Consider the following 23,643-nt stretch of genomic DNA (forward strand, 5'->3'; position numbering starts at 1 on the left):
ATAATAACCTTATACAGTAGGTTTTATCTTCACTTGAGATAAGAAATTGAAGTTAATAGAAATTAAGTAATTTTCCTAATATTGTACTATAGTAAATCAGCCCTCTGGTTCCAAAATCTGTTTTTCCTAAGCTTCAGGAAAATATTTACTATAAAAATCAAGCTAATACATTTTAACAGTTCAAACATGTTTTTTTGTTGGATAATAATTTACAAATGTCCTAATCCAGTATCTTAGGAGCAACCAACTGATGCAAACATCCAGGAGACATAAGGAAAAGTCAGTATTGACACACAAGAGAGGTTATTTACAGAAGAGGATACACTGTATACCCCTATTGCGGAACTGACTGGCAATGAAGATATGGGAGTGTTTAAGGAAAGGGGAACCCACTAAGGACCCTGCAGAATTTCCCACTGTGTGAAGATCTCCACTAGGAAGGCTTTATCTGTCCTAACAGAGGTTAAGGCCAGGATTTTATACTGTTCATTTTTTATTACGTTCATGATAGTTTAATCATACTTACTTTTACTGGCAATTCCCTGTTTTATGTAAATTTTCATTCATTTTAACAGTACTCATGATCTTTTAACCCTGTATTTTATTCTTAATTTCATTAAACTTATCTTTTAAGTTGCCTATTTTAACTCATTTTTGAGAACACATCATTTATTTCTGTGTATTTTGTGGTCTTCTATAGATTAGGTATATTGCTAATTTCGGAGCAAGCTGAACACTCGACCCTCACCCATCTGGTTCCTTATGGCTTGTTTGCCTCAAGTCTGACCACTCAACTCCACTGAACACTCGACCCCCGAGACCCCCAACTGTCTGGTGCAACAGAAACTCACATCTAGCCCCTGCCTAGTCTGCCTGAAGGCAGAAGATGACACCCTTAGCAACTACTGTATGATCCAATCATTGTACGCCAACAAGACAGCTTGCAGACCCAGAGATCCCATTAGATTTTGGCTATAAAACTCTCCCCTCTCCCCTCTTTCTCCCTTTCTTCTCTATTTCCTGGCGCGCTCTCTCTCTCTTGCTTTGCTCTCTCCTCCCCCCTCTCTCTTTCCTAGATCTCTTTCTCTTGTTCTCTTCCTTCCCTGTTAATCAGACACTGCTGCAATAAACATATCTTGGTCGCCCCGAGTGTCACGGTCACTTTCCTTTCATATATGACATACCTAATTTTTTACCTTTTGGTTTTTATATTTATTATGTTCAGAAATTTGATTTTTGGGCAACCCCTATCAGATTTGCTCCTGTAAGAGCTCTTTTTCTGTTTTTCACACTTGAATAAATCCTATTCCTTTCACTCTTTAAAAAAGAAAAAGAAATTTGATTTCAATTTCAAATTTGATTTTCTTACTTAAATCAGACAATTTAGAAGAATTATCTTTTTAAAGGTCTATTCCTGTTTTCTAAATATCAGATAGGAAAGCATGATGTGGAACTAAAGAAAATCCATGGGATGTGTTCATGCCCTACATAGGAGTTGTTCTTCTTCCATTAAATCTCCACATCGACACTACTATATGCTGAAAAACTTTTAAATATTTTTATCTCTCTTACTCTTTAATATTGATTCTTAAAATGTTAACTTGGAGGGCTGGGGCTGTAGCTCAGTGGCAGAGCATTTGTGAGACACTAGCACGTATGTGGCACTGGATTCGATCCTTAGCACCATCACATAAAAACAAAACAAATAAAGGCATGCTGTTCATCTACAACTACAAAAAAAAAAAAATTAACTTGGATAACTCTAAAACCCCACAAGTTAAAATAACTCTCCATTATAGAAAATTCCATTTCCTGAGAGAACAATAAAACTAAACCTGAATTACTTTCTCACAGAATGTAACAGTTTTCTTTTCAGAAAATTACATGCATAATGAAAGCATAGGCTTTGTTGTACATGTCCCTGGACACTGGGGTAGCAACACAGACAGCTAAGCAAAGGTAGGTGAGGTGCTTAGAGACACTACTGTGGAAAAGAACTGAGACCCCAACTTCCTGGGGTCTAATCTTCCTATGAAACTTTTGGTGGGGGATCATTATCAAGCTTTGGACATCTCAAATTTTCTAGTTACTATTGGTCTGTTGGAACAGCTCTTGTTCTCACTTTTTCTAATACAAAAATAAATAAATAAATAAAAAGAGACAAAGCAAACAGTCATTAAAATTCCCCAAACTTAACATTTAGTAATATGTAAAAGCCTAAGATTTTCATAAAATGGTATTTACATGAAAATGAAACTCAAATTTTTGTATTGTTATTAAATCTGTTCGGAAATAAAGCAGAAATCAGTTGTTAGTGGGAGTGGGCATACAGAGTGGTGTGTGTGTAACAGGGAACAGGGACAGACTTCTCCTACAGGTAGACTTCTCTTAAATGCAGCCAGTAAATGGTCTAGTAACAATCTTAGAGAAGTGAACATTTCAAAAAATAGAAAGAGGTCTAATAGCTAACACCTTTATTAAAAGGAACAAATTTCAACTCAGACATATTTTTTTAACAACAATAACAAACAATTTTCCTTTTGCAACATCAAAGTGGCAAAAATTCATCTTTGATTAAGAGCTACAGAGTTCAACTATTGAAAAAACAATCCCTAGTAAGGCTTATTCAACTCTACTGTTAATATCTGTGAGTCTAGACTATTTCATTTAAGTATACCTAAACTATTATATTTTAAAGAGATAGCAAAAATTGTCTTTTTTCCTTAAATTTCCCATGTGGTATTATCAAAAGGTAGTGAAAGGTATCAAAAATATATTTGAGAGGAGATAGACAAAACATTTTTTAAAAAGCTTAGCATTAAAGTGGAAATAAGCCAATCCCAAAGAACCAAAGGCTAAATGTTTTCTCTGATATGTGGATGCTAATTCACAATAAGGGGGTAGGGTGGGGAAGAATAGAAGAACTCTGGATTAGAGGGGAATGAAGGGAGGGGAGGGGAAAGGTGGGTAGGAAGGACAGTAGAATGAATCAGACATAATTACCCTATATGCATAAATGATTACACGATAGGTGTAACTCTATCAGAAAAAGAGAAGTTATATTCCATTTATGTATGTGTCAAAATGAATTCTGTCATGTATAACTAATTAGAAAAAATTTTAAAAAAGAAATAAAACCACACGCAAAAAAAGCTTAGCATTAAATGCATATAAACAAAACTGTAAGGTGTCTATACTTTCATGTTTCTCTATCAAAATATAAACGTGTCCAAATACAGCCAGTCAACCAAACGATAAATAAGAATAAAAACTCAGGAATGGAAAAATCTTGGTAAAAGGACTGGTATTAAGTCCATAATCCATTTAAATAAAGACAAAACAACTATGAGAATTTTGTATATAGAAAAGAATGTATTATAAAATTTAATAAGGTATAATAACTAAACTAATTACAATTAGGAGGACAGAGAGGTTATTAGGAAGCAAGGGTTAGTTCATGTGCATTTCCTTATTGGCTTGACATTGTAGACATAATAAAAACCAAAGTGTAATAATATTACTTTATTAGTTATTCAGATTTTTTAATGTTAGACTTATTAAGAGATAATATGTTAAAGAAACATTTATCTGAAAATTAAAAATTCCTCAGTTTTATATAAGCTTCCTAGAGAAGACTGACTTTAATATTTTTAAAAGCAAACATTATTTGATTCATTTTTTCTAAAATTATATCAACCTTGGCAGATAAAAAATATCTATAGTAATGTCCACCAAATGATAATGATGGTTATTTCTGGGTGATTGTTGAAATATATTGATAATTTTTTAAAAAACATTCTTCTCTTAACTTTCTATTTTGCATGCTATTAAAATATAAGTATGTATCATTTCATAAAATTTTTTATAAATAAAAATTCTATATGCAAATGTATTTGTTATGCACAATTTATATGCTGAAGAATTTTCATAATTTATGACCTTGAAAAAATCTTTGACAGGGTTCAGGAGAGGACCTAAGTTAGAGGAAGAGAGCTAGGTGGTGATCCCCAATCTCTCCATAGCTTAGGAAGGAGGCAGTGAAGGAACAGCTGTCCAGAGAGGGAGGTGACAGAATAAATACTATAAGACCCAAACTGAAATAGAAAATAAGGGCAGAGATCCTTAACCTCAACTTGGACCAGAGAGGAGGGAGGGAGAGGGGCTATAGAGAAAGAGTAAGAGGAAAAACAAATAAGCTTACTCCTATATCAAACACTGGAAAGAAAAGCAGACCAAATAAAAATGCAACAGGAGCAGAGTGGGGTCACTGAAAAAGATCAAGCCGTTTAATCCAAATCATGAGGAAAAAGCTGTGCTGGAAAAAGCTGTGCTGTGGCAGCCATTTTGTGGAACTCACAGCTCATCAGCTACACTGAAAGAAATTAAATCAATAGGGCATCTTCCCACCTCCAGATAGCAACAAATTAAACCAGAAGAATCCCAGCTGTGACATGTCTCAATAATTTGTCTAGAAGGAACTTGTAGAGGGATTGCTACTAGCTGAACATTGCTAAAACCCTATCCCCTTCCCCCCAACAAGGGCAGCAGGGTGTAATAGACCCACCCCCAGGAAGTAGAAGCCTGGGGATCTCAGACAGAGATGGAGCAGACTCACTGGGGAGTGGGAAGTGAGTGCTGAAAACCAGGTGGGAAAACAGTCATTTATCCTGGGCAGTGGAAAGAAATGGTGCCTGGATTCAGTGGGTGGGAGTTTGGCCACCAGCAGGGCAGCTGCCTCTGTCAGAGGCAGTAGAGGGAAGTGGTGCCTATGGTTCATAACCTTGGGCAGTGAAAACTAGAACCCAGGTGAACCACTGAGTTGCTTTACCAGTAGTAGGGACAGTGCCCTGGTGATCTGTGTCGTCAGTGGGGATGTTCCTGTGCCCTAGAGTATCCACAGAAACCCCACAAACAGAAGTTCCATACTTGTAGACAGCCAACAGAATGGAAATAACCAACAGACAAAGTACCACACCCTCAGAGAATTCAGCCTCAGGCCTCTGGATCTAGACTGACAGACAATCCAGAACCAGAACGGGCTGGTGGGTGATCCATAGAAAATAGGGGGTGGCTCTTGTGCCCTAGAACCTCTAGGGGAAACCACAGCCAAAGGTGATGGACATCTTTTAAAAGTCCCAAATCCTGATGAAATCCAAACCAAGACTCAATAAAAAATTTTCACTTGGCATGGTTTACTATAAATAGCTCGAATATCAACTTTGATCATACATATTCTTATTCATAATTTTGATTTATAGTTATTACTGTATTACCCAACATTGTGACCTCAACTCATTTGACTGTATTTCTTCCAATGTTTTAGAACATTAATTGGAATAATTCTTTGTTCTCCTAGCTCAGGTTTACACTTATTCCCTCTTTCCCTCTTATATTCCAGCTACTACTTTAATCTCCCCAACATTGATCTTTTTCTTCTTTTTATTACGGTGTTATTATTCTTTTTAAACTTTTCTTTGTTTTTTATTTTTTCTCTCTTCTTTTTTAAATTTTTTTTAAATACATGACAATAGTGGAATGCATTACACTCATTATTACCCATATACAGCACAATTTTTCGTAACTTTATATATAAAGTATGTTCACGCCAAATTATGCCATTATACATGTACTCTTTTTTTTGCATTACAATTCTTAATACACATATATACCACAATTTTTCATATCTCTGTTTGTATATAAGATATGTTGACACCAAATTCAAATCTTCATACATATATGTATAATGATGAACATCACATTCTTGTATTCACTTTTTCTCTCCTCCCCCTTTTAGCCCTTATGTAATATTACGGCAATTTACTATATTTAATAACTAATTTTTCAACCTATTCCCAAACTTTAATACAAGTTTATACCTGTCTTAAAGGAACTGTGGAGAACAGTATTAACAAGTTTTTCACTTTTTATAAGGTTGAATAGTTTGCAATTTTGCTCTGAAGTAATCACAATAAAGGGAGTTAAGTGTCTTCTCTCAAAGTGGTGCTGATATTAGAAATAGCAGAGGACATCCATGGAGTGCAAGTATAAATACCTGGATATGTGGCAGCTCAGGGCTCTTAAGATAAAGAAGCTCACAAAATAGTCCTTTGCATTAAAGAAGTGATAATCAACCCAACAGATGGGTAGACATATAAGCAGTATAACAAGCAAGGAAAGAAACCATTCTAAACAGCCTTCAACATTTCACCAACTAACCACATTGATACCACAGTGGAGGAAATGTTGGAAAAAAAATTAGGAAGTTCATGTTAAAATGTTCAACAAGCTAAAAGGAGATGTAAGAAATAAAATTAGAAAATACAGGAAGTAAATGATCATTCTGATAAAGAAATATTATGAAAAAGAACCAAAACAAAATCCTGAAAATAAAAGACTCAATAAATTAAAAAATTCAATGGAAAGCATCATAAATAGATTAATCCACTTTGAAGAAAGGTTTTTCAGACCTTGAAGACAAAGTACATAATCTTGAAAATAAAGTCCACAATAAAAAAAAGATGTTAAAAGACCATGACCAGAATATTCAGGAAATTTGGGATAACATCAAGACACCAATTTTAAGAATCATGAGGGTAGACAAAGGCTCTAAAATACACACTTAAGGAATGCACAATTTTTTCAATAATATAATACTAGAAATATTTTCCAAATATTAGGAAGGAGATGGAAATCCAAGAATGAGATATATATAGAACTCCAAACAGGCAGATCAAAAAAGATACATTATACCAGGTGTGGTGGTGCACACCTGTAATCCCAGGGGCTCAGGCTGAGTGAGGCAAGAGGATTGTGAGTTCAAAGCCAGCCTCAGTAAAAGTGAAGTGCTAAAAGCAACTCAGTGATATCTTGTCTCTAACTAAAATACAAAATAGGGCTGGGGATGTGGCTCAGTGGTTGAGTGCCCTGAGTTCAATCTCTGGTAAGGCCCCACCCTAAAACAAAACAAAACAAAACATATTCAATGAAATATTTCATAGGAGAAGGAGAAGGAGAAGGAGAAGAAGGAGTGAGAAAGAAAAAGAAAAATGAAAATCAGCACAGGGAAGAAATACACTAGAAGAACAGTCAATTAAAGGAGAATCGAGTCTGAAGCACTAGAATTAAATCAAAATGGCAGGAAATAAACATCATTTCTGTATAACAACCTGAATGTAAATGAACTACACTCTTTCATCAAAAGACACAGATTGGCAAATTGGATTAAAAAAATAAAACCAAGCCATATATTGTTTAAAAGAGACTCACCATATAAAGACAACCACAGACTGAAGGTGAAAAGATATTCCATACAAATGGATACCGAAAAGCAAGCAAGGTTAGCTACTCTCACATAAAATAAAACAGACTTCAAGCCAAAATTAATCAGAAGAAACAATGAAGGTCACTTCATAGTTGGTTAAGGGATGCATCCAAATTAGAAATCAATGACAATAAAAACCAGAAACTATTCTAACACCTGGAGATGAAATAACACTTTTTTTTTTTGTACCTGATATTGAACCCAGGGTGCTTAACCACCGAGCCACACACCCAGCCACTTTTTATATTTTATTAGAGACAGAGACTCACTGAGTTGCTTAGGGCCTCCCTAAATTGCTGAGGCTGGGTTTGAACTTGAAATCCTCCTGCCTCAGCTCCCTGAGTCACTGGGATTATAGGTATGTGCCACTGTGCTTGGTGAAATAATACACTTTTGAATGAAGAATGGGTTACAGAAAAAAATCAGGGGAGGAAATTTAGAAAAATTCTTAGAAACAAAAGAGAATGGAGATACAACATATTAAAATTTCTAGAACAGTATGAAGGCATTTCTAAGAGGAAAGTTTATAGCACTGAGTTCCTACATTTAAAAAATAGATAAATAATCTATCATTATATCTCAAGGCCTTAGGGAAAAAAAGACCAAACTAATATCAAAATGAGCAGAAGACAGAAAAAATTTTAAGTCAGAGACAAAATTAATTAAGTTGAGAATAAAAAAATACAAAGGATCAATGAACAAAAGTTGGTTCTTTGAAAGGATAAACAAGATTGATAAATCTTTAGCCAAACTAACCAAAATACAGAAGACTCAAATTAACAGAAGTACAGGTGAAAAAGGAAATATCACCAGAGACACTACTGAAATACAGAGAATCATTAGAAACTATTTTGAAAATTTACACTCCAATAATCTGGAAAATCTTTAAGATAATGACAAATTTCTATAGATATATGATTTACACAAATTGAATCATGAGGATATAAAAAACAGATCAATATCAAGTAATGAAATTGAAGCAGATATTAAAAGCCTTCCAACAAAGGAAAGCCCTGAACCAGATAGAGTCTCAGCCCAGTTTTACCAGACCTCTAAAAAAGAACTAATGCCAATCCTTCTCAAATTATTCCATGAAATAGAAAAGGAGGTAACATTGACAAATTCATTCTATGAAGCCAGTATTACCATGATACCAAAATCAAATAAACAAACAACAAGGAAAGAAAATTTCAGATCAACATCCTTGATGAAGAACACAGATGAAAATATTCTTAATAGAATATTGGCAAACCACATTCAAAAACACATTAAGAAGATAGTGCACCATGATCAAGTGGGTTTCATCCCAGTGATACAAGTTTGGTTCAACATATGGGAATCAATAAATGTAAATCACCACATAAATAAGAGTTGGGGACAAGAATTACAATAATCTCAACAGATGCAGAAAAAGCATTGGACGAAGCCCAGTACCCATTCATGTTTAAAACACTAGAGAAACTAGGGATATAAAGAACTTGGCTCAACACTGCAAACACTATTTAAGACAAACCCAAGGACAATATCATACTGAACAGAAAAAAAAAAAATGAAAGCATTTCCTCTAAAATCAGGAGCAAGACAAGGATGTCTACTCTCACCACTCTTATTCAACACAGTTCTTGAAACTCTAGTCAGAGCAATGAGGCCAGAGAAGGAAAATAATGGGATACAAACTGGAAAAGAAGAAGTCAAATTATTTCTATTTGCTGATGACACGATCCTATATTTATAAGACCCTAAAAACTCCAAAAGACTTCTAGAGCTGATAAACAAATTTACCAAAGCAGAAGGATACAAGATCAATATACCTAAATCAATTGTTTTTCTATACTCCAATAATGAATATTATTTAAGAAATTTAGGAAAACTATCCACAATAACCTCAAATTTAAAAAAAATAGAAATAAATTTAACTGAGATGAAAGACCTCTACAATGAAAACTATAAAATACTTAAAGAAACTGAAGATGACCTTGAAAGATGTAAAGACCTTCCATGTTCTTGGATAGGCAAAATTAATAAATGGATATACTACCAAACTACCAAGTGTAATACAGATTCAATGCAATCCCTATCAAGATAACAATGATGTCATTCTTTAAAGATCAAGAAAAAACAGTTCTAAAATTCATTTGGAAAAATAAGAGATCCAGAATATCCAAAGCAATCTTAAGTAAGAAGAGCAATGCTAGAAGCATCACAACACCAGAGCTCAAATTATACTCAAGAGCTATAGTAACAAAAATAGCATAGTACTGGCACCAAAACAAATATGAAGATCAAATGAATAGAAGAAAAGACACAGAGAGAAACACACACACAGATACAGTCAACTGATACTTGAAAAAGGTGCCAAAAACATACATTATAGAAAAGATAGCCTAAAAACAAAAAGATAGCCTTTTAAACAAATAGTGCTCTGAAAACTAGATACCCATATGTAGAATGAAACTTGATCCCTAACTCTCACTCTGAAAAAAAGTCAACTCAAAATAGATCAAAGACCTAGGAAGTAAACCAGAAATTCTGCAACTGCTAGAATAAAATGTAGGCTCAACATTCCAACACATTGGCAACAAATAAAACAAAAAGTCAATAAGTAGGATGCCATTAAATTAAAAGTTTCTGCATAGTAAAGGAAACAAGAGCATGAAGAGAGAGACCAGAATGAGAGAAGATCTTTGCCACCTGCCCCTCGGGGAATTAACATACAAAATATATACAAGAACTCAAAAACCTGGACACCAAGAACAAAAACAAATAACACAATTAACAAATGGGCAAAAGAATTAAACAGATACTTATCAAAAAAAGAAATGCAAATGGCCAAGTATATGAAAAAATGTACAACACCTCTTGAATTTGCATATTAGGGATATGCAAATCAAAACTACATTAAGATTCCATCTCATTCCAGTCAGAATGGCAATTATCAAGAATACAAATAATAATAAATATTGGCTAGGATGTGGGAGAAAAGATACTCTCTCATACATTGTTGGTGGGACTGCAAATTAGTACAACCACTTGGAAAGCAGTATAGAGATGCTTCAAAAAACTAGGAATGGAACCACCATATCTAAAATCAACATACTATAAGAATGCAGCTACATCAATAATTATAGCAGTACAATTCATAAAGCCAAGCTATGCGAACAGTCTACGTGCCTGTTAACAGATGAATGGATAAAGAAAATGTGATACACACACACACACACATACACACACACACACACACACACACACACACAATGGAGTTTTACTCAGACATAAAGAAGAACAAAATTATGGCACATGCTGGTAAATGGATGGAACTAGAGAATATTATGTTAAGTGAAATAAGCCAGAACAAGAAAGTCAAGAGTTGAATGTTTTCTCTCATATGTGGAAGCTAAACCAAAATAAGGGGGAAAAGAAAAGAAGGAAGAAAGGAAAAAGAAAGAAAAAGGGAGGTATAGAATTCCATGAAAGTAGAAGAGAGATCAGTGGAGTAGAGGAAAGGGACTGGGGGGGGGAGGGAGAAGGGATGGGAAAAGGGAAGAGTGGAATGAATCTGACCAAACTTTCTCATGTACATATATGAATATACCATAGTGAATCTCATAGGTATATGAAATACATATACCTTTTGTATATCCATAGTGTACTAATTTTAAAAAACTATAAATTATTTAAAAAAGTAAAATTAAAATAATAAAATCCTTGATAAAAACTTAAAGGAGTTTATCTATCTCATGAGAACAATAACCATACCAATATTTTTTTGAGGTGGGGCAGTTTACCAGGGATTGAACTCAGGGGCACTCAACCACTGAGCCACATCCCCAGCCCTATTTTGTATTTTATTTAGAGACAGGGTCTCACTGAGTTGCTTTGGTGCCTCGCTTTTGCTGAAACTGGCTTTGAACTTGCAATCCTCCTATCTCAACCTCCCCCGCTGCTGGGCCAATATTTGTTTTCATTGTAAAACATCCAACTGAATATTTATGAAAAATTAACTGTTACCATTTTAGAAACTCAGATTGTGGAAAGAGCTCAGGTGGTGTGATGTCAGACCTAAGCCCTGCAGGGAAAGGTACAGAGGAGTAATACAACTCCACTTTTTTTTTTTTTTGAAAAACATTTATGTTTTTGAAGTAGTTGACACAATACCTTTATTTTATTTATTTTTATGAGGTGCTGAGGATCGAACCCAGGGCCTCGCACGTGCAAGATGAGCATTCTACCGCTGAGCCACAATCCCAGCCCTGCAACTCTACTTCTTAGAGCAACTGTAGAATTTAGGTGTCAATCACACCTTGCCTCATAGTTTCTGTTTCACTGCTGTAATTACTACTTGCTTTAGGTGCTCATCTACACCTCCTACAGTTTTGTTTTTTTCCTTTGTGCAATCTGGGGTCTGTTACAGCAGTGGTTCCAACTGTGGCTCTATACAGGAATTGTGTAGGGAGCTCTAAAACATACTGATGACTGGTTTCCAGCCCCAGAGAGTTTCATTTAATTAATCTGGGGTGCAGCCTGAACAAAAAGATTTTTCAAAGCTTCCCAGGTGACTCTAATGTGCAGCCAAGACTAAGAACTACTATATCATATCCTCCTTTGACCTTTTTACATATCCCTGAGGGCTTTGCTCCAGTTCTTCATGCTCACTTTCAGCCACAGGGAATAGAAAAGATGATAAATGATCATATATCCATAGTACCACTACAAGGAATACACAAAATCTCAGTCCAAAGACACCAGGGACATCTCATAGTCACAAACCTTACATTTTGCTTAACAGTCAAATCTAAGAACCATAAAGCCTTTTGTGGGGAAGAAAGAGGCCAAACATTCTTCATAATAACTTCAGGAGTCTTATAATCTTGGGAACACTAAAAGTGATTAATGCCAGCTGAATTAATTCAGGTGGTTGACAGGGCAGTGGAAATAGAATTAATTCCTGTTTCAGAACAGAACAGGCTTTAAAATTCCTAAGAAATCATTCTCCTACCTCTCGTTGCTGCTGGTTCAAATTATGTGAATTTCTCTGGCAAAGAGCAATTGTGTCTACCATGGTATCTTCAACATCCTTCAGTGAGGCAAGTTCTCTGGTATCTAGATTCAGAAAGAGTATAAACAGCACTTTAGGACGTGTTTCTGATAATCTCAGAGTTTCTGTGAAAAAAATGACATTCTCTTTCTTTTGCATAGCCTTAATTTTCCATTCTAAGGAATTCTATCATCCATAAGACCTAACACTGAGATTTAGTGATTAAAAGATCATTCTGGGCAATAGGAGTGTTCTATATAAATGTTTGACATTCAAAGTACACATAAAGTACACTGTACTTAGCATCTCGACATGCTTTGGTTATGGGAATCATCTGTTTGTGGATTAGTTAGTAGAAAGATTATCCTTCACACTTTCTGCTCTACCATCTTTTCCTGTCTTAAATGTAGGTGTTTCCCTAAGAGTCTGTCTTACATTCTTTTTTCTCATTTTTCAATGATTTCAGCCACTCCTGTGGTTTCAATTCTCAAGTTTTTGTTAATAAGTTTAAAGTATACACTTCAGCCTTCACTCCATTCATAAATTTTCAAATGACTCTAGGAAAAAATCTCCATGTCCTCCAAGCACTTTGAACTTTATATGTGCAAAGCCCATCTTATCTTCCTCATTTCAAATCTACTCCTCCCCCAACATTTTCAAAGTTAATGGAACCAGCATGATTAAGTTAACCAGTTTATAAATCTTCGTCATCTTTGATGCTTCCCTCTCCTTAATTCCACACATTCAAATAAAGTGTTTATTTTTATTGATTTTACTTCAGCACTTGCCCACGCCCACCACTGTTACCCTGGCAGCATGCATATCTGCTACTGCAACAGTCTCTTCACTGAACTTTTGACTTCCAAATATGGCCTCTTTCATTCCCTTTTATATTGTTACCAGGGTTTTCTTAAACACAAGTCCAAACATATTATTTCCTTCCATAAAAATTAAAGATCCTAATGCTTAGAAACAGAATATTAGTAAGATTCTGACCCTAGGTACTGTGTAAAGATTCCAACTTATCTTCTCACTCTCTGTGCCCTGGTGTCACAGATTATTTCTTAATCTCTGAGGTTAGAAGCCAGGCACTTCCATACTTGTGTCTTACTCTTGCCCTGCTTCATCTATTAAACCCCTAGTCCTCCTCTGACTTACTTTAAAGGTAATACACGTCTAACACTCAACTCTTGACTTGACTCATGGGTCACAAACAGTTCCCTGGTTTTCAACACTCCTTTGCTATCTTTGTGCATTTCATTTGACTTGTGTTAGAGTGTTAATTTGTATGCGTCTCCTTCTTGAGACCAATTATTCAAGGAAGGGACGGCTATGTTTTAGGCATCTGTCTGTAGCCTACAGGAACTAAGCACAATGTCTTGAAAGTAGCAAATGCTTTAAACTTTTAAGCATGTTGTCAAAATTGAATCTGAAAGCAGATGGCTATTACTGGACTGGTTACAAGACTATTACTGGAAAATTTATCCTTATAGGAGTTTTAAAAACTGGCTTCTCTAGATATACCACAAATCATGGCAATTTGGAAGAAATATACTTCTTACTTTTCCCTCAATCTTTCATGTATTGTCTGAAATAATATTTTCAGAACATTAAATTTAAATAGAAAAATGTCATAAAATGCAATAAACCTAACAATGAAATAGACTGAACACACACTGACAATTCAAAAGTAATAATAATTAAATATCTAGTTGGATTATCATTATGGAAAAGTCAATCAAGTGCTTACTGAGGTTCCAAAAAGATTTAGTATAATTCAAGATGATCAAGATATAACAGAGACTACCATGCAATATTTAACCATCAAAAAATATAGATAATTTATCTACAAAGTTATGGTAAAGGGATTTTAGAGGAAGGGTCAAGGGGTGCAAAAAATATGTTGTGAAATAGGTAGAACAATCTAAGTCACTTATCAAGGGATTACTTGATCTTCAGGTGGGATATTTAAAAAATATCAAGGAAAGGAATGCAAACAACCTGACTCAAAAGTGGAACAGACATTTCTGCAAAACAGATATACAAATGGCCAAAAAGGTACATGAAAAGATGCTCAACATCACTAATCATTAAGAAATGCAAACTAAAAGATACCACCTCCCCCTCCCCCATTAAGATAACTTACTATCAAAAAAAACCAAAAGTGTTGGTGAGATTACAGAAAATCTGTAACCCTTGTGCACTTTTGGTGGGAATATTAAATAGTGCAGTGGCTATGGAAAGTGGCATGGCAGTTCTTCAAAAATTAAAAATAGAATTACTACTTGATTTACCGATCCCACTTCTAGTTATATAGACACACACAAAAATGAAAGCAGGAACTTGAAAAGATATTTGAACAACCACGTTCATAGCAGCATTATTCACAATGGCCACATGAAAAAACAAAATGTGGTATATAAATACAATAGGATGGTACTCAGCTTAAAAAGGAAGAAAATTCTGACATGTTTGACAAAATTTACAAAATGTAAAAACATTATGCTAAATAAAATGAGCCAGTAACAAAAGAATACTGTATAGTTTCTTAGAGTAATCAAGTTCAGAAAAAAATAATGTTGGAAAAAGTAAGTAGAATGGCAGAAAATAGAATGGTGGTTGCCAGCAGTTGGGAGAGGGGAGAACGGGGAGTTACTGCTTAGTGGGGAGATTTTCAGCTTGGGGAGATGAAAAAGTTGGAGACAGATCATGGGGATGGTTTTATAACAAAGTGAATGTGTTTAATGCCACCAAATTGCACACTTAAAAACAGCAAATTTTGCGTTATACATACTTTACCACAACTTGAAAAAAAATGTTGAAATGTCAAAGAACATGATGAAATTTTCAACTATTTATGTTCAAACGCACTCAAGATTCCAAACTGTCAAGTTTTACTGCTTTGGGCTAAAATTGTACAAATTCAGTACAGAAACACTGGCTATTACTTACTGCTTGCAAGCTTTGATTTGCAGTTGTTTGGCACATGAACTTAATTTTTATGATATTATGTACCTCATTAATATAAAACCAAATTATAAGTACATAAATATAACTAAAAAGATAATCAACAGCAGTTGAACAGTGTCTATTTCTTGTACATTTAAATCTATTGACAATGAGTACCACCAAGGCACTTATAATATTTCCTATTATGATTACTTGAAAACTAGATAAATTTTGGATCCATGTTAAAGTAGATAAATAGTAATTATGCAGATGGACCAATATAATTATTACTTAACAAAGGCAATTCACTTTTAAATAATATTTTTTAAAATATGGAGGCTGTGGAGAAAAATAAATTATGAATCACATTTAAGAACTTACTTTTTTCACCTTGATGTGTTGTTATCTCTTGCAGTTTGCTTTGTAGTCTCTAAGAGGTAAAAAGAATACAGGCAGTAATAAGAACATTTTACATTTCATTCTACCACAAATCTGAATTAACATATTTTATAGGAAAGAAATAGCAAAGCTATAAGAATGGTCCCTTACTGTCATTCAGAAGTGAATACTTGTGCATATAGTTAGCAATATGGCAAGGGACCCAAAAGATCAAGTTATCACTTATTCTGTCCTTGTCTGCTTTTTTTTATAACACATCATTGCCACTGACATTCTTTGGGCATAGTAATGAGGATTAGGATTTATCCATGTTTAGGATTAGGGTATAAAAATTCATACTGGATTATGAGAAAAAGGGGTGGATTGGATGGATGGGAACACAAAGGAAATGACAAGTCTACTCCAGAGCATAAGGAACAGCCTTGGGTGTGATTTCTCCCAAATGTGCAGTCATAGTACCCACTGCTCTACTGAATTCTAGATCCTTAGACACCTTTAACTCATACTGCAAAGGCTTCTTAAAACCCTTTTGAGCTCAATCCCTAATATATCCCTTCTACTTCAAATTTGCTCCTTTTCTTGGGGTCCCTTCAAGATCCCAAATGACAGAATCTTAAATCACAGAATTTTAGCTTATAACTAGAATCATTATTCACTATTCTACCTCATTCATCTCATATCACAATCAGATGATCTATAAGTTCTCAAATCTAGGCCCTCTTCTTTCCATTACCCAGGTCAAGTGCTTGTTGACTCATATCTGTGCTACTGCAAGTATTCTCTGCTTCCAGTGTTTCCTCTCCCTTCTCTGCATCTCACCACCCCCACCTCCCACCTCTTCTCCCAGTCACCAAAGCAGTTTCTATAAAACAAAAAAGTAAGTTCCCTGCTTCACAATTCTTTAGTGTGTCCTATAAAGTCTGTTCAAACCTAGACCTAGACTTTGTTTCTGCCTATATATTGTATAGTTGAAATCTAGGTAAGTTGTGATCATTTTCCTAGTGGCCCACATTTTTTTTGTTGTTGTTGTTGTTCTTAAGGTTTTGCAAATGGTGGTAATGGTCCCCTGCCCAGTTCTCCTGCCTCTCCTTCCCCTATTCATGCCAAGAATACTTTTTAAATCTTTTATGAGTACTGAGGAGTGAACCCAGGGACACTTAACCACTCAGCCACATCCCCAGCTCTTTTTAATATTTTATTTAGAGACGGTCTCACTTAATTGCTTAGGAACTTGCTAAATTGCTGAGTCTGGCTTTGAAATCACAATCCTCCTGCCTCAGCTTCCTGAGTCACTGGGATTATAGGTATGTGCTACTGCACCTGCCCTGCTAGGAACACTTTTTACTTATTCGTTTATACTAGCTATAGTGTCAACAAATAAATTACAAGGAAAAAAAAAGGAGATGTAATTTACAGATTAAAAGAAATCAAGAGACTATATTAAGCTTTTGAGGGGTGTTCTTCCTGGCATGTTGTAGAATCAAATAAACTAGGAGCCAACATGGGTCATTTTTTTTATATAAATAGGATCTCCTTATTATATTCCTAGCTGGATGAAAATATATTTTAAAAAATGAGGGAACTTTCTGGAGTGAAGATAATGTTCTCTATCTTGATAAAGACTTCAGTTAGACAAATGCATGCATTTGTCAAAAACTTATCAAATGGTACCCTTAAAAGTTGAATTTTCATTGTATATAAATATTATGTTTTTTGCAAAGTACCACAAAGAAATACTGAACTGCACTCAATGATATGCATGATTAAAATATTCAGGGGTAAAATATACTTTTGTCTGCAACATATCTTGAAACATAAGAAATTAAGATGGACTAATGAATGCATTGAGATAGAAAGAAATAGGACAAAACAAATGCAGCAAATGTTACCTCCAGCATTATTAGAAAGGCACCATGAATATCTCCTTTCTTTTCCAATAAATAAGCAGTGACTTCATGGAGTTGATACTTTTGAGTAATCTAGGAAAAAAGAAAAGATACATATTTTTATTCAAAAATCTTATTTGTGAAGTGGAAAGATCTATTAAAGATGGGGAAAAATCCACTATGATATATAAGACATGCAAACCTTGGTATATGCTGTTTCACAAATATTTGTGCAAATATTTGATTTTTGTGTCTTATAACGGTCCATTGGCTGTTTTAATTGGACCAAGTATATTCATTTTTTCACATTTATTTTAAAAAATTATTACACACATGCATAGTCACCAGAGAAAAACATATACATATAAATAATAATAATATAAACTAGAAATTTATCAAGTTTACTTCTAAACAAAATATTCAGAATGAAATGACTGTAAAAATACTATACACTAACTTATGGAATCCCCATAAAAATAAACTGAGAATATCTAATCAGCGAAAAAAGAAAGAAGTAGGGCTGGGGTTATGGCTCAGTAGAAGAGTACTTGCCTAGCACATGTGAGGCACTGGGTTTGATAAATAAAATAAAAGTATTGTGCCCATCTAAACAACTAAAACAACAACAACAACAACAACAACAAAATAAGCTAAGAAGATAAAAGAAAAATAAAAGAAAATGCCAGAAAGCAAAAAATAGAGAGGTTTAACAAACTCAGACTTAGCTTCTTTAAAAAGAGTAATAGGAAAAAAAATCTTCCTAGAAGAAAAAGGCAAGAATAATAAATTATCAGGTTAACAGATTAAAGAAGAAAAACATCTGAACATCTCAATAAATGTAAAAAAGCATTAGGTAAATATGCAGCACCCATTAATGACAAAAAAAAAAAGACAAAATACCTGTACCCAAACTGGAAACAGAACTTTCTTAATAAAGGTTATCTATCAAAATCCTATAATAGAAAATGCATTTTTTAAAGCTGCATTTGATGTAAAGTATTAGATATAATCCCTTTTAAATTAGGACAAGGTTAAAAGATATACTATCACTGCTTCTACTCAACAATATCATTGAGCTCCTATATATCTGATAAGAGAAAGAAAAAAGTGTAAGACAGGAATGAGAATAACAAAACTGCCATTCCTCTTAAATAATATTATTGTTATAAAATATCTAGAAACTATTTGAACTAAAAAAATTCAGTCTGACTGCTATGTGTAATATAAGGCACAAAATTAGTCACATTGTAATACTATAGTAGCAAACAATAAAAAATGTCATTTAAAAAAATTTCCTTGTATCATGTTAATAAAAGATATAAAGCATCTAGGAATAATTTAACAAGACATGTATAAGGACCTTATGTAAAAGTTATGAAACCTCACCAAAAGGTAAAAGAGGCATTTTAAAAAGACAACTACATGGCTTAAATGTAAAAAATTAATACTATAGAGATGTTAATTCTCTAAATTAATCTATAAATTCAGTATATTTTTAAATCAAAATTCCAGAAGGATATTTTTTAAAAAGGAACTTGATAAGGTGATCGCTATTTTGATGTGGAATAGTAAGAAACCAAAAGTAGCCAAGGTATTTTAAAGAAAAAGAATAGGAGGCAAAAATCCTTTTCCAAATAATAAGCCTTATTATAAAGTTATATAAACTAAAATATGTTGGTATAGGTACAAGGAATGACAAAGGACCAAAGGAACAGAAGAAAACTCAAGAGATTCATGCACATTTGACAGTTTGCTATCTAGCAGTATGGCTTTGGAAATCACGAGGAAAGGTTCATAAAATGCCACATGAACCATTAGCCATCATGTGGGGAGAATAAGAAAGAAACCTCTCTCTTGATCAGCCTACAAAAATATATTTCAGATGGATTTAAAGCCTAAAATGTAAGAATCTAAATTATAAAACTTAAATTAGTGCCATTGAAATAGGAATGATATAAGATACATACACACAAATGTAAACCTTAAAGGAGATGGATAAATCAAAATGGAAGTCACTAAAAAACAAGTTAAAAGATGTGCTACAACAGATTAGAAGAAGACATCTCCAACACATAAAATTATCAAATCCGTGATCCAGAAATTAGAAAGAACCTCTAGAAGTAAGAGTAAAAAACTCAATAGAAAAATAAATAAATAAGATGATTTAAGAATCATAAATATATTGCAAGATATCCAATATCATAAGTAATCAATAATCTCCATCACTCTGGCAAAAATTAAGAAGTCTATAAGTATTAGGAATGTTCAAGGATGTGAGAAAATAGCAAATGTCAAACAGTGCTGATAAGAACAAAAATAGGAAATCAGCTGGGCAATATCAGTAGAATTAAGCCATCTATTATCTAAACAATCCCCTTTCCATGAATAGTACTTTGAAAAATCTCACATGGGTACAAGAAGACATGTAAAGGATATGCACTGTGGCTCTGTTCATACTAGTAAAAAAATTTTAAAAATCCTAAATATCTATCAACAGAGAAATAAACTGGTATATTCACTTCATAGATCATGACCATTAAGATAAATGAAGTACATCTGCATGTATATGAGTTAATTTTTAAAAAGTGAAAAAAATTGCAATAGGATTTGCACTATGGATGACACTGTTAGTATATATTTTAAAAACATATAAAACTGTACCATGTATTTTATAGGCACATACATATATAGGGGAAAGATGAAAATCATGGACTGAAAGGATAAACACCACCTTTAGGCTAGTGATGACCTCAGAAGAGAAGAGGGAAAGGGACAAAAGGTGCTTCCTTTTTAAAAAAAAATGTTTTATTAGTGTTTTATAGTTTATACATAATAATGGGGCCATTTTGATATATTTATAAATGCATATAACAGGGCTTTCTCCATTCTAACTAGGGTGAAATGAAATCCCCATGTAGTTTTTTTTTTTCCTCATTCCCTCCCCTCTTCCCTGTCCCTTCTTCCCTTCCACTGCTATACTGGTCTTCCCTCTATTTATTTAATGTTTTTCTTAATTGGTCCTTTATTGACATACACAAAAGTAAAATTCACTATGGTATATTCATATATGTACATAGCAAATTTTTTCAATTTCATTCTACAGTTCCTCCCTTTTACTATTATTCTACCCTCCCCCTAAATCCCTTTCCTCTACTCTATTTTTGTGGGATCTGCTCCCCCCACACACACACACACTTTCCCCATTACATTACACTAGCTTTGCATCTCCCTGATTGCTAAGGATATTAATCATTTTTTCATATATTTGTTGGCCATCTGTATTTCTTCTTTTGAGAAATATCTATTTAAATCTTTTGCCTATTTATTGAGTAGGTTATTAGTTTTTTTGGTGTTTGAGTTCTTTCTATTCTGGTTATTAATTCCCTGTGGGAAGATAGCTGGCAAAGGTTTTTTTATAAGACTCCTAAAGCTCAAGAAATAAAACCAAGAATCAATAAGTGGGATGGCATTAAATTAAAAAGCTTCTGTACAGCAAAGGAAAAAAGAATGTGAAGAGAAAGCCTAAAGAATGAGAGAAAATCTTTGCCAGCTACCCTTTGCTTTATTTTTAGAATAAACAAGACAACAAAGATCTGAAGCCAGCCTGACAAAATGTTAAAAAAATATAAAATTAAGTTAGTGGATATATACATATTTGATATTTTGCACATTTCTAAATATTTGAAACATTTTATAAATATTTTTTAAAAGTATGTGGGCAGTTCAGGAGATAATGCAGAAAATAGAAGTTTCTGTTGATAGCAAGAGAAAAGAGATGCTAGCTGGGCATGCTGGCACACTTCTGTAATCGCAGTGGCTGGGGAGGCTGAGGCAGGAGGATCTCAAGTTCAAAGCCAACCTAGCAACTTAGTGAGGCCCTAAGCAACTCAGCGAGACCCTGTCTCTAAATAAAATGCCCAAAAAGGTAGGAATGTGGCTCAGTGGTTAAATGCCCCTGGGTTCAATCCTCAGTACCCTGCCCCACAAAAAAAAAAAAAAAGGAAGGAAGGAACAGAGGGAGGGAGGAAGAAAGAGAGAGAGGCTATTTTGTAATAACTTTCAAATGGGGAACACCTCTAATGTTGTAATATTGCATTGATCTGTGTGTGGGTACAAATGCATGTGCACGCATGTGCACACACACACACACACACACACTCATTTGGAAACAGTAGAAAATATGGAAAGTGAATCAAGACAATAAAGAGTTAAAGCTACTGGATTGCTATTTAGCCTATTCAGTTTTATGGTTCAACATGACTGTCTCATCATCACAATCTGAATACAACACCTTGGTCTTTTCCTTTCAATATTTAGTACTGAGTCCTTTTTATAGGCTTACTGTGTTAGCCAGAATTTCTATAAAGCCGGATTCAAAACAGGGATGAACACACGTTGTTTCTGATTTTAACAGAATGAATAGGAAAGCAGTTCATCACAATTATTGCATGCAAGGGGTTAGACTACCCATGTTCAACTTCAGGCACTACTACTTACTAGCTCTCAGCTTCTATAATAACTTCATATTTGAGTTTCCCTTTGCTTGCCTGGAAAATAGAAAAGTTGACTCCTGTCTGTTGTATGCTGTTGGCATGTACAAAACTTACCTGAATAGTTTCTTCTAGGCGGTAGCACTCAAGGACTTGCAGTGTCTCTATGACTTGGTTTGGGTTGAACTGACACAAAAGCTCAATAAACTGCTCTGTAATACAGGGAGATATTTGTAGCAATTCTTGATTTACATGAATACCTTCCCTGAAAACAAAAGGCAAGAGAGTACTAAATTTAGCATTACTTAATTGCACTTTATAATTAAAGGATACAGGCAAAAAGTGTTTTAAGTTGAAACCAAGACTTCCTTCTGGTCAGGTAAAAATATGGATTCAAAGTCTCAATGTAACTAGCATTATCTGGATAAACTATACAGTACATTAGAGACACGCTAAATAGAAATATTTCTCAGTTTATACTGAATAATTAAGGAAAAGAATTCAGTTTTAAGTCATACCAAAAGTTATACTTTGATCTAAAAGAAAGAGACTCCAGTCAGTCTACACAATTTGACCCATGAGTAACTTAAGTCTCACCAACTGTCATTACTATCTTTCTCTCACACTACCAATCCCACCATGTTGTATTACTTCTTTATCTATTTTCTCTAAGGCAACAAATTCTATGAGGGCAGGCATCTTGTAGCTTCTCACTTATGAATTTTCAAAGTCAATCAGTGCCTAGCATATAGTAAGGGCTAATGTTCTTGTTTACTGTTAAAAGTGAGGTATAATAGGTATACCATATTTATAGGCTAATTTGCCTTGTATTCCAACTATTCACAAAGCACTATTCATAAGGCTTACCCCAAGCTTTGGTAGTAGTAGTTTACCATGCAAGGCACTCAACTCCTGGTGGTCAAAAGGAACTATTCAGGAAATTAGCTTCTGCTCATTGGATATCTAAGAATTTTCTTTCTAGCTTCAAAAGAAGTCAGTTCTGGGAATAGGGTTGTGGCTCAGCGGTAGAGTGCTCGCCATGCACATGCGAGGCCTGGTTTCGATCCTCAGTACCAAATAAAAATAAATAAATAAAATAAGGGTACTATGTCCAACTACAACTATATATATATATATGTTATATATGTCAGTTCCTTCTTAGAGTTCTATCTTCTCTTCAGAATTCCTAAACCAAAGCTCCATATGTAAAGAAATGGAATAGGATTAATAAGAAAAAAATGAATGCAAGGGAAACAAGACTTCTGAAAAAAAGACAGTTGTTGTCTAAAGCAGTAGTTTCCAGCTTTTCTCATATCATGACATATAGAAAATGTTGACATTGTACGGCTCATACAAGTGAAATAGGATTACTCATAGGGTACTCCCAGGGGACCCTCTGTCTTGGGAGCTGAGGTTTCAGTCTCTAAACACACTTGCAATTGTCACAATGTGGGAATCTCTGCATTCCAGAGAAAATGATCTGGATTTGATAAGTGATAAATGATAATTTGATAAATGATGGTAAGCAGCACTCTTCTTATTACTAATAAGAGGCTTGAGTTA

At 34.2% G+C, this 23,643-nt stretch overlaps 1 protein-coding gene across 1 annotated transcript in view; it reads right to left on the minus strand.

Annotated features, from left to right (window-relative positions):
* Positions 1–23,643, minus strand: part of Vps8 (VPS8 subunit of CORVET complex) — a 253,801-nt gene that overhangs the window by 76,397 nt on the left and 153,761 nt on the right. Inside the window, exons 36-39 of the mRNA XM_077795024.1 lie at positions 22,198–22,345; positions 17,594–17,683; positions 15,687–15,735; positions 12,318–12,421 (exon numbers count right to left, since the gene is read on the minus strand). Coding sequence (XP_077651150.1) covers positions 12,318–12,421; positions 15,687–15,735; positions 17,594–17,683; positions 22,198–22,345 — 391 coding nt within the window. The remainder of the gene's footprint in view (positions 1–12,317; positions 12,422–15,686; positions 15,736–17,593; positions 17,684–22,197; positions 22,346–23,643) is intronic.

This window comes from Urocitellus parryii, chromosome 2 (genome assembly GCF_045843805.1).
Source record: "Urocitellus parryii isolate mUroPar1 chromosome 2, mUroPar1.hap1, whole genome shotgun sequence".
Classification (NCBI taxonomy): domain Eukaryota; kingdom Metazoa; phylum Chordata; class Mammalia; order Rodentia; family Sciuridae; genus Urocitellus; species Urocitellus parryii.